Consider the following 16,527-nt stretch of genomic DNA (forward strand, 5'->3'; position numbering starts at 1 on the left):
GAATGATGCACCCTGGCTTATGAATGACATAGAGGAGGATCTCAGTTCATGGAACCTCCTCTATGAGCCATTGTGGGTAGCCGTTAAAGGGAATCTGTCACCAGAAAGCAGCCAATCAGTGGTGTGGGCGGAGTTATACAGAGCTCACCAATCAGAGAACTGCTAGAGAAAACAGTGATTTTTATCAAAACCGCAGCAAACAGCCCAGTAAGTGACACATCATTGGGATCAGGGTCTCTGCCCCTATTTCATGTTGCTTTCAGAAGGAGTAGCAAAAACTTGGTGACAGATTCCCTTTAAGAATGGGCTGTTCGCATCTTGCAAGACCCAAATGTCCATATATTACACATTCAGGCATGTATTACTACAGCTCACTAGGACGGATGTCAGAGAAGGCATTGTCTTATGGATATTTACTGTAAAAAAGGTCAGTATCGTCAGACCTGTACTCCTCCGGCAAACACTAAGGCCTCATGCACACCGCCGTATCATGGGTTTGTATTATCTGGGTGGGCTCCTTTGCGTGGCACTGCCCTGTGCATTGGCACCAAGTGATAGTCTTTCTTGCTTTCATCCTTAAGGTTTTGAGACCAAAGATGACGTCTACTGTTACTCGCTGGCGAAAGCTTTGTATTATGTTGTATCCCCTGTGACGGTCGGGTTTTATGCTCCGTGGGGCAGACGCAAAGATTTCCTTCTCAACAAGGTCGAATGTGAGTAAATAGTTATAAGCCGATTCCTATCAATTTGCCATAAAATTGTTCTCTTAGGACATAATAATGGAAGAAGTCATTTCAATGTACAATCATGCAGCTATATTCGGACAATAAGACAGATTTGTACCACCATAAGGCTGCGGACCCCCAGTAGATGTCTAATTCACCCCTTCTACAATATATCATTATAATTTGTATGATAGGGGGTGTCTGGTGCCTCCATCCTCCTCCGCTTCTGACATCAGGTGTCGAGAGCTGCTGCTATATGAGGGGGCGGGGCAATTTCCATGGCAACCATCTGGTTTCCTCGGCAACTGTCCCGCCCTTATACTGCAGCAGCTCTCCCCACCGGATGTGAGAACAGAGGCGCCAGCTAACCCTTGCAATCTAAATGCTTGATGAAGAAGATCAGACCCTTCTAGCTGTTATAACTACCTCTACATTACTGGTAGATCTATGGCTTTTATCTGTACTTTATTTTTTCTTTTATTTAATTTACCAAGAAAATGCATTAAAATTAGACATAACATAAGTAAAAACCCCAACTAATCTGATCCAACGCCAGCCAGAGTTGTAGCCATTGATAGAATTTGTCACAAACATAAAGATCAATCCAACCTGAGGTGTCACATTTCTAAAAAACACATTTTATAAAAAAAAAAGTCTCTTAAAGGCCACTTTATGGCCCAAATGGTCTTCAAATTCATCTCCGGATATCATCCCTCCCAAAATGCTACGAGGTAGACCATGATTTACTCTTTATTAATAAAGACATTAAGGCTGTGTGCCCACGATGCGTTTTTTAAGCGTTTTTGCAGCAGCAAAAACACTGCAGAAACGCTTAAAAAACGCTTGATAGAAGGTCTGCCATGTTCCCCAATGATAATCCGCATGTGCTGTGCACATGCTGCGGAAATTTCCGCTGCGAATTATCATTGCAGAAAAAAACGCAGCACTACCAATTATTTTGCGGAAGCGCTGCTTTTTCGCCGCCATTGACTTGCATGGAATCCGCATCACTGCATCTGTACATGCGGAATCCAAACGTTTCAATGTGCGGATGGTGCCCGGGTCTGGAGAAGAGGAGACTCCTCCGGACCCGGGTCCATAGTACCTGTAAAAAAGGATAAAATAAAAAATAAATATTATACTTACCTTCTGATGGTCCCCGGTGCGCTTGTCTTCGCTTGCCAGCAGATCGCGGTGGACTGAAGGACCTGCGCTGATGTCCACCGCGATCTGCTGGCAAGCGAAGACAAGCGCACCGGGGACTATCAGAAGGTAGGTATAGTATTTATTTTTTATTTTATCCTTTTTTACAGGTACTATGGACCCGGGTCCGGAGGAGTCTCCTCTTCTCCAGACCCGGGCACCATCCGCACATTGAAACGTTTGGATTCCGCATGTACAGATGCAGTGATGCGGATTCCATGCAAGTCAATGGCGGCGAAAACGCAGCACTTCCGCAAAATAATTGGTAGTGCTGCGTTTTTTTCCGCAATGATAATTCGCAGCGGAAATTTCCGCAGCATGTGCACAGCACATGCGGATTATCATTGGGGAACATGGCAGGCCTTCTACCATGTGTTTTTTAAGCGTTTCTGCAGCGTTTTTGCCGCTGCGGAAACGCTTAAAAAACGCATCGTGGGCACACAGCCTAAATGTTCATTTTTCAAAATAAAAAAGTAATTGACCCAAATAGTAAATAAAAGATTGAGGAAAAAATAAAAAAATGCCAGAATTGTATTTTTTTTCTCTAAAAAAAATTCAATAAAAAGCGATTAGAATGTTATATGCATCCCCCAAAAATTAAAAATATAAATGTAAAAAGTTAAAAAGTTAAGGGTCTAAGAAAATGGCGACACAAAACATTTTTTTTTTTTTTTTTTTTTTTTTTTAGTTTTCCATTTTTTTTAATCCCCCCCCCCAAAAAAATGATAAATGTTTGATTGATTTGTAATCATACTGACCAGGAAAATAATATTTCTGCACAATAAACACTGCACAATGAACACCATAGAGGTAAACCTCCCAAACACCGACACCTGTATTTCGATATTGGCACCGTACAAATGAATATGGTGAACAGACACTGGTGGTGACATCATATTTTACATCTAAATTTCCTATAAATGTAGAAATTAATTTTCCGCTGTGATTGCAGCATACCTCTGTCTCGAAGCATGGAAGAAAGAGAAAGAAGAAGTGGAGAGGACTGGACAACGGACAAGAAAATGCAAAGGAAAAGATCTCATCAAACTCATCTTTCTTATGATATTTTACCATCCGGTGATCACAGAAAAACACAAGCACAGAGAGAATATACGTTACTGCTTTATCCGCTTTAGTGCATGGGAATTTGCCGGCAGTGACCAACTTTGGGCTGGACTGGTTACCACACTCTGTGATGGTATTGAAAACTGCTTTGGACTTGCACCTATTAGTATCTATCGAGCGGTAGGCAGAAAAACCCAAATTATAGATGGTCCAATCAAGCACGAATGGGTTAGTAAGAAGTTCCTCTGTATCCCGCTTTGGGTTGCCACTTTGCTGGTGATCTTCATTGCAATCACAGTGGGTGCCCTCATCCTGATATTTGGCTTTCCATTCGGTGACCCCGCCGGAGATATGTTGGCTGCCGCTGAAGGTGTTGGGGCAACCGTAGTTGGCCTGTCGGCGGCAGGAGCGATCAGAGTAGCGATTGTGGTGATCAGAAATGCCGTTGTGACTCAGAAAGGTAAAGTGGAACAAAAAATGAATCGAACCGATATGAGCTCCCAGTTGGGTTTCATGAGCGATGTGAAAAGGGAGGTTAAAATCATCACCCGTTACCTTCAACTCATGGAAATCTTCCAAAGACAAAAAATTAAAGTTGTACTTGAGATCACCAACTTGGACAGATGCATGCCAGACAAAGTGATAGGGGTCCTCAATGCCATGAATATCCTTCTGTCTGATCCAAATGCCCCATTTATTTCCATTTTGGCCGTGGATCCTCATATCATCATAGATTGTGTTGAAAGCTCTCAGGTCTTGAAAGGAATGGCCAACAACGGCTACCAGATCTTAAACCGCATAATCACGTTACCTTTTTGTATCCCAAAAATGGACTGTGACACTAAATTATCTATACTGAAAAATATTGTTGAAGGCAAAGGTGAGCTTGTTAGAGATACAGAAGAAGGTACCACATTGGAGAATGAGGCTTCAAATGAGAAAGACTACCTGATATACCAACAAACTGTCCCCAACACTGACCATAATACCAGTGATGACCCACTGACGGTAAGAAGCTCAAATGACGAGCACAACAGCTGTTTCCAAGAAAAAGGGCCAACGACAAAAAATCTAATAGACGAAGCCTTTGATTATCTTTTTGACGAGAGCATGAGGGACTATATCACTGACAACGTTGTTCATATCAGAAGGGTTGTAAATACTATTACCATAACCATCAGACTGATGATCAGGGAAGTACCAAAAAGCCAAATACAACCTCGAAAAGTGACAGAATGGGTCCTCCTGGCTACCCAATGGCCGTGTCGTCTCAGCTGGATATTGCAGTGCATTGAGGACGAGCAACAGAGGAGATGCCTGAATGAACAAGAACCCAACAGTGAATATACTACATACTCCAGAACTTTCCTTTGGGATGTTTTTGAGAAGTCTTTGGAAGAGTTGGATGCTATGAAGGCTAGTCTAAATCGACTACTGGAGTTGGATGGAGATCCTGAGATCTTCCACAATCTCTTATATGAGAACTTTACTGTGAAAGATGCCAACTTTTTCGTGCCATTCACTGTGAATTTAGATGTTTCTATTAAAAGACAAATGGAGCTTCTAAGAGGCAGTAACAATATGTGGGAATTAAAGAAAAGCAACCGGGTGACTATGCTGTCATTGCTGAACATGAGTGTGGAAGAGGTGTGCAAAGAGGTAAGTGTGGAGTTGTGTGTCAGTTACTTATTATTTGATATTAAAGGGGTTGTACGGGATTTGAAAAAAAAAAAAAACATGGCTGTTTTTTTTCTCCAAAAACAGAGCCACAATGGTGTACAGGTTGTGTATTGCAACTGTATCCTGTCTACTGTATTGGGAGAAAAAATTAGCCATGTTTTCAAGTTAAATCTTGAATATATTTCATAGGAACTCCTCCTGCCATTCAATCCTCAAAAAAGTTTAGTGAGCTGGTCAGGCATTCCATGTTCTAGTGAGAGGTGCTGACGTTTTTGCCTACCACCATGCAACCTACCATTAAAAGGGTTTTCCTGGACTTTAATATTGTTAACATATCCATAGGCTAAGACAGACCTGGGCAAAGTGCAGCCCACAGGCCACATCCGGCCCCCTGGCTGTTCCAGTCCGGCTCGAGGACAGAGACAGCTGAAGGGCTGAAACTGTAGCCCACAGGCCGCACTGTGCCCTCCCCTGCCATCCGTCACCACTTGCTGTCACAAGTATGTGGGGAACATGCTGTATATCAAAGGCTATGTAGGGCACATGCTGTACATGGGAGGCTATGTGAGGGCTCATACTGTATACAGGAGGCTATGTGGAGGCTCATACTGTATATAGGGGGGCTGTGTGCGGGCTCATACGGTATATAGGGGGATGCCAGCATATACTTAATTCTGCTCAATATTAAGTCATACAATTAATATTAATCTAAAATAATTATAATAATTAATATGGCAACATTCATATTGAGCAGAATTGATTTTAGCCTATTGGTATGGCCCTCCACAACAGTCACGGTCTCTCATGTGGCCCCTCGGGAAAATTAAATGCCCACCCCTGGGCTAGGACATTAATGCCAGATCAGTGGGGATCAAGCTCCTAGCACCCACAACCTGATTGAAAAAGCCGTTGGGCACCCACAGAGTACTGTTCCGTACATTGTGTAGTGGCCATGACTGGTATTGCAAGCTTTTTTCTCATTCAATCATTCCATTTTGGGGTGGCTAGAATCAGACTCCCACTGATCTGAAATTGATGACTCATACTAGTAAAAGTTCATCATTAGTAAAGTCCCAGAAAACCCCTTTAAAGTATTATTCCAAAAATCATAATGTGGTCTCAGTTTTCTGTACAAATAGACAATCATGTGTGCCAATACAACCTAATTTTAAATCTGCACTTATTTGCAGCTCTCGTTCCCCTAATGATGACTCCTCAGGGCTCTCATTAGCCATCATCAAGTAGTCCTAATGCTGTCGGTTGAGCATGCTCAGATGTAACTACTGACTCTTTCTAAAAACATAATATCTGACAGCCAGGTTGTAGCACAGTTCAACTATGCTATGCTGATGATCAAACTGATACCAGCTGCATATGCACCTTATGACCCTAAATAAAAAAAAACAGATGCACCTATGACCCTGTCTAATAAAACATTCTCCAGATCCTCATTGCCCTGACAGCCATGCTGTAGCACAGCCCAGCTATTCTGTACTCAGCTCTGCTATACAGTGGGGAAAAAAAGTATTTAGTCAGCCACCAATTGTGCAAGTTCTCCCACTTAAAAAGGTGAGAGAGGCCTGTAATTGACATCATAGGTAGACCTCAACTATGAGAGACAATATGAGAAAACAAATCCTGAAAATCACATTGTCTGATTTGGAAAGACATTTTTGTCAAATTTTGGTGGAAAATAAGTACCGTATTTTTCGGACCATAAGACGCACTTTTTTCCCCCCAAATTTGGAAGGAAAATGGGGGGTGCGTCTTATGGTCCGAACCTTACTTTACCGGTGGTGTTGGAGCGGGGATCGCAGGGTCCACCGGCGGCGGCAGAGGTGACATACGGCTGGAGCCGGGGTCTGTACCTGTGCTGGAGTGGCTGGTGAAGCTTTGGAGCCGGGGCCTGTGCCGGGCTGTGAGCAGCGTCCGGCGGTGAGGCAGAGGAGCCGGGGTCTGTGCCAGGCTGTGAGCGGCGTCCGATGGTGAGGCAGAGGAGTGTGTGCGGCACCCGGTGGCCATCTTCCTGAGGCCATGATCTACAGGAAAATGGCCGCCGGAGCCGGCGCATGTGCCGACCGGGAGCTTCGGCGGCCATTTTCCTGTAGTTCACGGCCTCAGGAAGAGGACCGGGTGCCGCACACGCTCCTCTTCCTCACCGCCGGACTCCGCTCACAGCCCGGCACAGACCCCGGCTCCTCTGCCTCACCGCTGGACGCCTCTTACAGACCCCAGCAGGAGACAGGGCCCAGTCAGACACCGGCCCCGCAACATTTCACCTCTTCTGCTGCCGCCGCCAAGTTCTTGAGGCAGGGAACAGAGGGACCTGCGATCCTGCTGCACTACCACCGCAACTCACAGCTGCTGGAGCACCAGCTTCATGTATCCAGGGTCCGCAGCATTCGTCCACTTCCGCCGGGTCGGTTTCCTGAAGGACCCAACCTCCTGTGACCCCCGCTTCACCACCCCCCAGGTAAGATACCGTACCTATTCTGACTATAAGACGGACCCCATCTTATAAAAAAAATTTGGTTTCCTATTTTCCACCCCAAAATTTGGGGTGCGTCTTATGGTCCGGTGCGTCTTATAGTCCGAAAAATACGGCATTTGGTCAATTACAAAAGTTCATCTCAATACTTTGTTATATATTCTTTGTTGGCAATGACAGAGGTCAAACGTTTTCTGTAAGTCTTCACAAGGTTGGCACACACTGTTGCTGGTATGTTGGCCCATTCCTCCATGCAGATCTCCTCTAGAGCAGTGATGTTTTGGGGCTGTCGCTGGGCAACACAGACTTTCAACTCCCTCCAAAGATTTTCTATAGGGTTTAGATCTGGAGACTGGCTAGGCCACTCCAGGACCTTGAAATGCTTCTTACAAAGCCACTCTTTCGTTGCCCTGGCGGTGTGCTCGGGATCATTGTCATGCTGAAAGACCCAGCCACGTTTCATCTTCAATGCCCTTGCTGATGGAAGGAGGTTTGCACTCAAAATCTCACGATACATGGCCCCATTCATTCTTTCATGTCCAGGAACAGTCATCCTTGTCCCTTGGCAGAGAAACAGCCCCAAAGTATGATGTTGCCACCCCCATGCTTCACAGTAGGTATGGTGTTTGGATGCAATTCGGCATTCTTTCTCCTCCAAACACGACGAGTTGTGTTTCTACCAAACAGTTCTACTTTGGTTTCATCGGACCATGTGACATTCTCCCAATACTCTTCTGGATCATCCAAATGCTCTCTAGCAAACTTCGGACGGGCCGGGACATGTAATGGCTTAAGCAGGGGGACGCGTCTGGCACTGCAGGATCTGAGTCCCTGGCGACGTAGTGTGTTACTGATGGTAGCCTGTGTAACGTTGGTCCCAGCTCTCTGCAGGTCATTCACTATGCCCCCCGTGTGGTTCTGGGATTTTTGCTCACCGTTCTTCAGATCATTTTGATCCCACAGGGTGAGATCTTATGTGGAACCCCAGATCGAGGGAGATTATCATTGGTCTTATATGTCTTCCATTTTCTAATTATCGCTGCTACAGTTGATTTCTTCCCACCAAGCTGCTTGCCTATTGCAGATTCAGTCTTCCCAGCCTGGTGCAGGGCTACAATTTTGTTTCTGGTGTCCTTGGACAGCTCTTTGGTCTTCACCATAGTGGAGTTTGGAGTGTGACTGTTTGAGGTTGTGGACAGGTGTCTTTTATACTGATAACAAGTTCAAACAGGTGCCAGTGCTACAGGTAATGAGTGGAGGACAGAGGAGCCTCTTAAAGAAGAAGTTACAGGTCTGTGAGAGCCAGAAATCTTACTTGTTTGTAATTGACCAAATACTTATTTTCCACCAAAATTTGGAAAAAAAAATACAAATCAGACAATGTGATTTTCAGGATTTGTTTTCTCATTTTGTCTCTCATAGTTGAGGTCTACCTATCATGTCAATTACAGACCTCTCTCATCTTTTTAAGTGGGAGAACTTGCACAATTGGTGGCTGACTAAATACTTCTTTTCCCCCACTGTATATGCAGAGAACATTATGCTATGAAGATCCCCATGAACAATCAATGAAATGTGAACTTTGTAAAAAGCCATGAATATTGGTCAAATAGTGGATCACAGTTACTACACTAAAAAAAACTACCAATGGCCACCTCATCCATATAAATACAAATTGCCTGTGTTGAGATCTGTCTCTATCAGGAAGCACAGATGAGAGCAGAGGATGGGGCCTTCAGCACTGAGGAACAGCGGGGTGCTGCCTGGAAATGTAGATTTAGCAGATAAGAATAGGAACAGTCAATCAGCTCTACAAAGCTAGATGCACAGGGGGGCAGATGGAGATGAAAAAAAGGTACAAGAAAGAAACTTTATGGTGGGCCTGTACTGTATGTTAAATTGGTTATCCAGCCTAAAGGCCCCGTCACACATAACGAGATCGCTAGCGAGATTGCTAATGAGTCACAGTTTTGGTGACGCAATAGCGATCTCGCTAGCGATCTCGTTATGTGTGACGGGGCCTTTAAGGTACAAGTCTGCAGTCATTCTATGTGACTGCAGACTTGTGAAGACGCACATCTCGTGTACTGCACGCTGAAAGGATTCTCTGGTGCGGGGAGATATGCGATAGTATATAAGCGGTCACGTGCTGACTAGACGTAATGTATTGAGCGAGTCCGGACACGTCTAGTCGGAATGTGCCTGGAAATATGCAAACCGCATACTTGTGGTCACGTGACCGCCCACTCCTGGAGAACGCTTACAGCTTGCAGACTTGTACCCGAAGGTCGAACAACCCCTTTAACAATAGACATGCAGATACTTAGATTTCTAAAAGAATATTTCCATTATGGAAATAACCTTTTAAATTAAAGTCAATTTGCCATCTCTGCTGTAAAAGTGAAGCTCTTGATGCTACTGTTTTAGGGAGAACTTCTTACCAGCTTCCCAAGAACACCAGATGTCCAAGGAATCTTGGTTGGGATATATATATTTACAACAATGTTGAGACCCCTATTTGACGTACAGTACAGACCAAAAGTTTGGACACACCTTCTCATTTAAAGATTTTTCTATATTTTCATGACTATGAAAATTGTACATTCACACTGAAGGCATCAAAACTATGAATTAACACATGTGGAATTATATACTTAACAAAAAAGTGTGAAACAACTGAAAATATGTCTTATATTCCAGGTTCTTCAAAGTAGCCACCTTTTGCTTTGATGACTGCTTTGTACACTCTTGGCATTCTCTTGATGAGCTTCAAGAGGTAGTCACCGGAAATGGTTTTCACTTCACAGGTGTGCCCTGTCAGGTTTAAAAAGTGGGATTTCTTGCCTTATAAATGGGATTGGGACCATCAGTTGTGTTGTGCAGAAGTCTGGTGGATACACAGCTGATAGTCCTACTGAATAGACTGTTAGAATTTGTATTATGGCAAGAAAAAAGCAGCTCAGTAAAGAAAAACGAGTGGCCATTATTACTTTAAGAAATGAAGGTCAGTCAGTGCGAAAAATTGGGAAACCTTTGAAAGTGTCCCCAAGTGCAGTTGCAAAAACCATCGAGCACTACAAAGAAACTGGCTCACATGAGGACCGCCCCAGGAAAGGAAGACCAAGAGTCACCTCTGCTTCTGAGGATAAGTTTATCCGAGTCACCAGCCTCAGACATCGCAGGTTAACAGCAGCTCAGATTAGAGACCAGGTCAATGCCACACAGAGTTCTAGCTGCAGACACATCTCTACAACAACTGTTAAGAGGAGACTTTGTGCAGCAGGCCTTCATGGTAAAATAGCTGCTAGGAAACCACTGCTAAGGACAGGCAACAAGCAGAAGAGACTTGTTTGGGCTAAAGAACACAAGGAATGGACATTAGACCAGTGGAAATTTGTGCTTTGGTCTGATGAGTCCAAATTTGAGATCTTTGGTTACAACCAACGTGTCTTTGTGCGACGCAGAAAAGGTGAACGGATGGACTCTACATGCCTGGTTCCCACCGTGAAGCATGGAGGAGGAGGTGTGATGGTGTGGGGGTGCTTTGCTGCTGACACTGTTGGGGATTTATTCAAAATTGAAGGCATACTGAACCAGCATGGCTACCACAGCATCTTCAGCGGCATGCTATTCCATCCGGTTTGCGTTTAGTTGGACCATCATTTATTTTTCAACAGGACAATGACCCCAAACACACATCCAGGCTGTGTAAGGGCTATTTGACCAAGAAGGAGAGTGATGGGGTGCTACGCCAGATGACCTGGCCTCCACAGTCACCAGACCTGAACCCAATCGAGATGGTTTGGGGTGAGCTGGACCGCAGAGTGAAGGCAAAAGGGCCAACAAGTGCTAAGCATCTCTGGGAACTCCTTCAAGATTGTTGGAAGACCATTTCCGGTGACTACCTCTTGAAGATCATCAAGAGAATGCCAAGAGTGTGCAGAGCAGTCATCAAAGCAAAAGGTGGCTACTTTGAAGAACCTAAAATATAAGACATATTTTCAGATGTTTCACACATTTTTGTTAAGTATATAATTCCACACGTGTTAATTCATAGTTTTGATGCCTTCAGTGTGAATGTACAATTTTCATAGTCATGAAAATACAGAAAAATCTTTAAATGAGAAGGTGTGTCCAAACTTTTGGTCTGTACTGTATATGTTGGGAAATGCCCCTGATGCGTATATCCAACTTATGTAACTATGCCATGCAGTTGCATATGTAGCTCATTGGCCCCTATATACCATCTCAGCGGACAGCAAAAGTACACTCTTGGCATCTCTCTTGATGAGATCCAGACCATTGATGTTTCAAATAGCACAAATAGCCCATAAATGAAGCCTACCCAGTTATAGTTTATCTTTGTATACCCTTCTATTTTCCAATGTAAAATTAAGGACGAAAATGATAACCCAAGGGACTAGATTATTTCCCCCTACAACCTAGCTGTCCTATATTGGAGATAGTCTTCTGTTTTACGTAAATTTTAGGTAATATATTAAAACACAAACCTGTTATGACCCGCCCCTGAGGAGCGGAGACTCAAGTGTAACACTTATATTTTCTTCTCTTTAGATGAACAAACTAGGATTTCGGGATGAGAACCTTCAACACTATAAGCGGAAGATTAAGGACCACAACCTAAACGGCAGAGCTCTTGTATACAGTGATAATAATGAGATAAAAGATGTGTTGTGTATGGGTCTCGGAGACTGGACACTTTTCAGCGTGTACTTCCTAGGGGTGCTCCCTCCACCTCCTGCTGTTCCTGCAACTGCCCCAGTGATTGGCAAGCAAGAAGCTACAAAACTCGGGGCTGTATCCAAAGAGAATATATTAAAAAAGAGCAAGATATCTCTGTATTTATCAGACGATGATATTCTCTCTTAAGTTCTGTTCCAAACATTTCACATTTTCTTTGAATTCCTAATAGAATCAACAGTCTGATAAAGAGACATCCAATTTACCCTAAAGCGTATTTCCGCCCAAAATTAAAAATGCTCATATATTATAAAAATCAGACGTTTTTCTAGCAGCCACAGTTAAGTAATAATGTTTTCTTAGATTCAGAGACATAGCCATTTTAGGTTTTGTTGCGGAAGACATTTTCATGAACGCTAAGTGCAACCATATTGGTTATACTGTATTTCTGCATCAGCTCATTGGATAATGATAACTAAGGCTAGGGAATGCAAGATAGTTGTTCTCGTTACAGAATTTCAGATTTCAGCAGAATCCACTTTCAGACAATAATAAACTGTTTTACGTAAGACAAACATTATCTACATCATCTTAACATAAGGGATTACAGGAAAACCATGAAAAAACAACCAGAGAGGTCATACAATATAGTCCAAAACACAATGGCAACTGCTGTCTACTAATGATAGTACCTCCATAGTATAAGCCTGCAGCTGTTGTATGTGCCAACTCCTCATCTCAACAGCTAAGGTTTAGACCAATAGCTCTACCCTCATGATCATCTGGGAAAGTCTCTCTTTGAAATCAGTAAAAGTATCCATGATGGCTTGTGGATGTTCTCTGAACTTTGCCTTTAGAGTGTTCCTTTAGGTCAGGGTTCCCCAACTCCAGTCCTGAAGAGCCACCAACAGGTCATGTTTTCAGGATTTCCTTAGTATTGCTCAGGTGATTACTCCATCACCTGTGCAATACGAAGGAAATCCTGAAAGCATCACCTGTTGGTGGCTCTTCATTACCGGAGTTGGGGAACACTGCTTTAGATTATCATGTCTATTTCTTTCACATTTTCCTCTTTCATCTGATAAAAGTCCAACCAGTTTCTGCCTTGAGATGTTTCTCTTTTCTTCTTTCATCTTATCTACCAAGCTTTGTCTCTGCAGTTTTAACTGTTTCACCTTCTTTTCTATGCCTTCTGATTTTTCCTCCTTCTTCCACGGATCTGCTTTATTTTTCATGATTGTCTTTATATTTCTCATCAGCCTTCATCCATTTATTGGCTTCCTCTTCTGAGAGTTGAGATACAGTGGCGTACGGAAAGTATTCAGACCCCTTTAAATTTTTCACTCTTTTCATTGCAGCCATTTGGTAAATTCTAAAAAGTTCATTTTTTTCTCACTAAAGGTACACTCTGCACCCCATCTTGACTGAAAAAAACCAACACAGAATTGTTGAAATTTTTGCAAATTTATTAAAGAAAAACTGAAATATCACATGATCATAAGTATTCAGACCCTTTGCTCAGTATTGAGTAGAAGCCCCCTTTTGAGCTAGTACAGCCATGAGTCTTCTTGGGAATGATGCAACAAGTTTTTCACACCTGGATTTGGGGATCCTCTGCCATTCTTCCTTGCAGATCCTCTCCAGTTCCATCAGGTTGGATGGTGATTGTTGGTGGGCAGCCATTTTCAGGTCTCTCCAGAGATGCTCAATTGGGTTTATGTCAGGGCTCTGGCTGGGCCAGTCAAGAATGGTCACAGAGTTGTTCTGAAGCCACGCCTTTGTTATTTAAGCTATGTGCTTAGGGTCAGTCTTTTTGGAAGGTGAACCTTTGGCCAAGTCTGAGGTCCAGAGCACTCTGGAAGAGGTTTTCATCCAGGATATCTCTGTACTTGGCCACATTCATGTTTCCTTCAATTGCAACCAGTTGTCCTGTCCCTGCAGCTGAAAAATACCCCCATAGCATGATGCTGCCACCACCATGTTTCACTGTTGGGATTGTATTGGGCAGGTGATGAGCTATGCCTGGTTTTCTCCACGCATACCGCTTAGAATTATCACCAAAAAGTTCTATCTTCGTCTCATCAGACCAGAGAATCTTCTTTCTCATAGTCTGGGAGTCCTTCATGTGTTTTTGAGCAAACTCTATGCGGGCTTTCTTAGGTCTTGCACTGAGGAGAGGCTATCGTCGGGCCACTCTGCCATAAAGGCCAGACTGGTGGAGGGCTGCAGTGATAGTTGACTTTGTGGAAATTTCTCCCATCTCCCTCCTGCATCTCTGGAGCTCAGCCACAGTGATCTAGGGGTTCTTCTTTACCTCTCTCACCAAGGCTCTTCTCCCACAATTTCTCAGTTTAGCTGGATGGCCAGGTCTAGGGAGACTTCTGGTGGTCCCAAACTTCATCCATTTAAGAATTATGGAGGCCACTGTGCTCTTAGGAACCTTTGAATAATGCAGAAATTCTTTTGTAACCTTGGCCAGATCTGTGCCTTGCCACAATTCTGTCTCTGAGCTCCTTGGGCAGTTCCTTTGAGCTCATGATTCTCATTTGGTCTGACATGAACTGTGAGCTGTGAGGTCTTATATAGACAGGTGTGTGCCTTTCCAAATCAAGTTCTATCAGTTTAATTAAACACAGCTGGACTCCAATGAAGGAGTAGAACCATCTCAAGGAGGATCACAAGGAAATGGACAGCATGTGACTTAAACGAGTGTCTGAGCAAAGGGTCTGAATACTTATGACCATGTGATATTTCAGTTTTTCTTTTTTAATAAATTTGCAAAAAAAAAATCTACATTTCTGTTTTTTTCAGTAAAGATGGGGTGCAGAGTATACTTTAATGAGAAAAAAAAATGAACTTTTTAGAATTTACCAAATGGCTGCAATGAAACAAAGAGTGAAAAATTTAAAGGGGTCAGAATACTTTCCGTACCCACTGTAGGTCTTCCCAAGATGGGGGTTCACATATACGGTCTGTACGGGGGCCGCGCATGAGTAGAATTTCTCACATTAGCAAAAGGAATTATCACTTTATCCAAAAATATTGGATATCTTCAGCTATTGTCAACTTATGCTTTACTAACAGCTGGCTAGTTTTAAAGAGAATGTGTTATTAAAAAATGGCCTATAGTTTAAATCAGATTTTTATGTTAAATATTTTTTTTTCCATATTTATGTCTAGATAACAAAAATCTTGCAATTTTCACACTGGCCACTAGGTATAATATTAGACTGTCACTTCATGGTGTGTAGAGATTACTTTTCAGCGGTCTCATTATCATCACAGAAAGAATTACAATGACTGATATAATCTCTATATATAGTAGATAACACAAGATCCACCACTCACAATAGGTGATATCACAGCTCACCTCCTTCCTCCTGTACAATGTCTGATAACACCTCTATGTACAGTAGATAGCACAGGATCCACCGCTCACAATAGGTGATGTCACAGCTCACCTCCTCCTAAAACCACGGAGCATGCTCAGATAACACCTCTATACAGACAAATAGGGTCTGAGTCAGTCTATTGCTGCTAATGTTCATGTTAAGAACAGAAAGTAGGAGTCTAATATTAGTCCTAGAGGTTTTTTTTATTTTTATAGATAGAAATATGAATTTTTGTTTTTTAAATACATTGACCGCTCCTTGCTCAGTGAGGTTGTCATCTCAAATATACAATGTCCTATGAACACTTCTGTATTAGTAATAGCAGTTTTCATGTGTGTTTTATTATGAAAAGAGTACTATGTTTTTAATAAATGACCTGAACCTCCAAATATTATGTTCTGCTTCTTTTTATCTCATTTATTTCATGTTGCTTATATAACAGATACAACATAACCGCAGTACATTTTGCAGGGCGTTGCAGAGACTGACCATTCACATTTGTCCCTGTCCCCAAATGGGGCTCACAAACTAATTTCTCTACAAAGTATGGATTTGGGGTGTGGTTAAGTGGATTAATGACAGACAGTGGAATTGACAGACAAGAGAACTTTCCATCTAAGTGTGTGCCATCAATATAAGCCTGATAGCAACAGCCAGCTATCCAAAAAGTAAGTACTGTAAGGGTTAAGTTACCTAATCAGCCGGCCACCTATGCAAAAGTGAAGCAGTGTCCTCCCCACCCTGACGCCGTTCATCAACGCTTCTTCCGGGGGCATGTCCCGGATGAAGCGTTGGCGAAACGGAGGACACTGCTTCACTTTTGCATAGGTGGCCGGTTGATTAGGTAACTTAACCCTTACAGTACTTACTTTTTGGATAGCTGGCCATTGCTATGAGGCTTATATAGATGGAAAGTTCTCGTCTGTCCATTCCTCTGCACTGTGCACTTTATATTTTGTTAGGGGTGAATATTCAGCATACAGGCATTTCCGGTTTTAGGACCCCTGGAGTTATCCATCTCATCCTAACCTAATTTGACTTTCATTAGCAGACACTAATTATAGACTTATGGTAGTTATTGGATTGCCTTTTCCACAGATTCAGGTGTGACCTGCTATTTTCTCTATGTATCACATGTCCATCTTCTGATTATCAATAGCCTGCAGCAGGATTACAATCCCATCTATGCATGTGTGGTCATCCTCTTTTGGAGGTTGTTGCCCTGTCTTTTTAATGGTTTTTATTTTTTTGATTGAATAAAATTTATATTTTT

The 16,527-nt window shown here is 42.8% G+C and overlaps 1 protein-coding gene across 2 annotated transcripts in view; it reads left to right on the top strand.

Annotated features, from left to right (window-relative positions):
* LOC141154878 (NTPase KAP family P-loop domain-containing protein 1-like) overlaps positions 1-15,643 on the top strand; it is a 30,102-nt gene extending 14,459 nt beyond the window's left edge. For both annotated transcript variants that reach the window (XM_073641404.1, XM_073641405.1), the window contains exons 3-5: positions 582-713; positions 2,881-4,652; positions 11,737-15,643. In XM_073641404.1, the coding sequence (XP_073497505.1) occupies positions 582-713; positions 2,881-4,652; positions 11,737-12,051 (2,219 nt within the window). In that variant the 3' untranslated portion in view covers positions 12,052-15,643. The remainder of the gene's footprint in view (positions 1-581; positions 714-2,880; positions 4,653-11,736) is intronic.
* The last annotated feature ends 884 nt before the right edge of the window (positions 15,644-16,527 follow it).

The sequence above is a fragment of the Phyllobates terribilis genome, unplaced genomic scaffold (genome assembly GCF_046119375.1).
Source record: "Phyllobates terribilis strain yellow unplaced genomic scaffold, ASM4611937v1 Scaffold_7__3_contigs__length_470593459, whole genome shotgun sequence".
Classification (NCBI taxonomy): Eukaryota; Metazoa; Chordata; class Amphibia; order Anura; family Dendrobatidae; genus Phyllobates; species Phyllobates terribilis.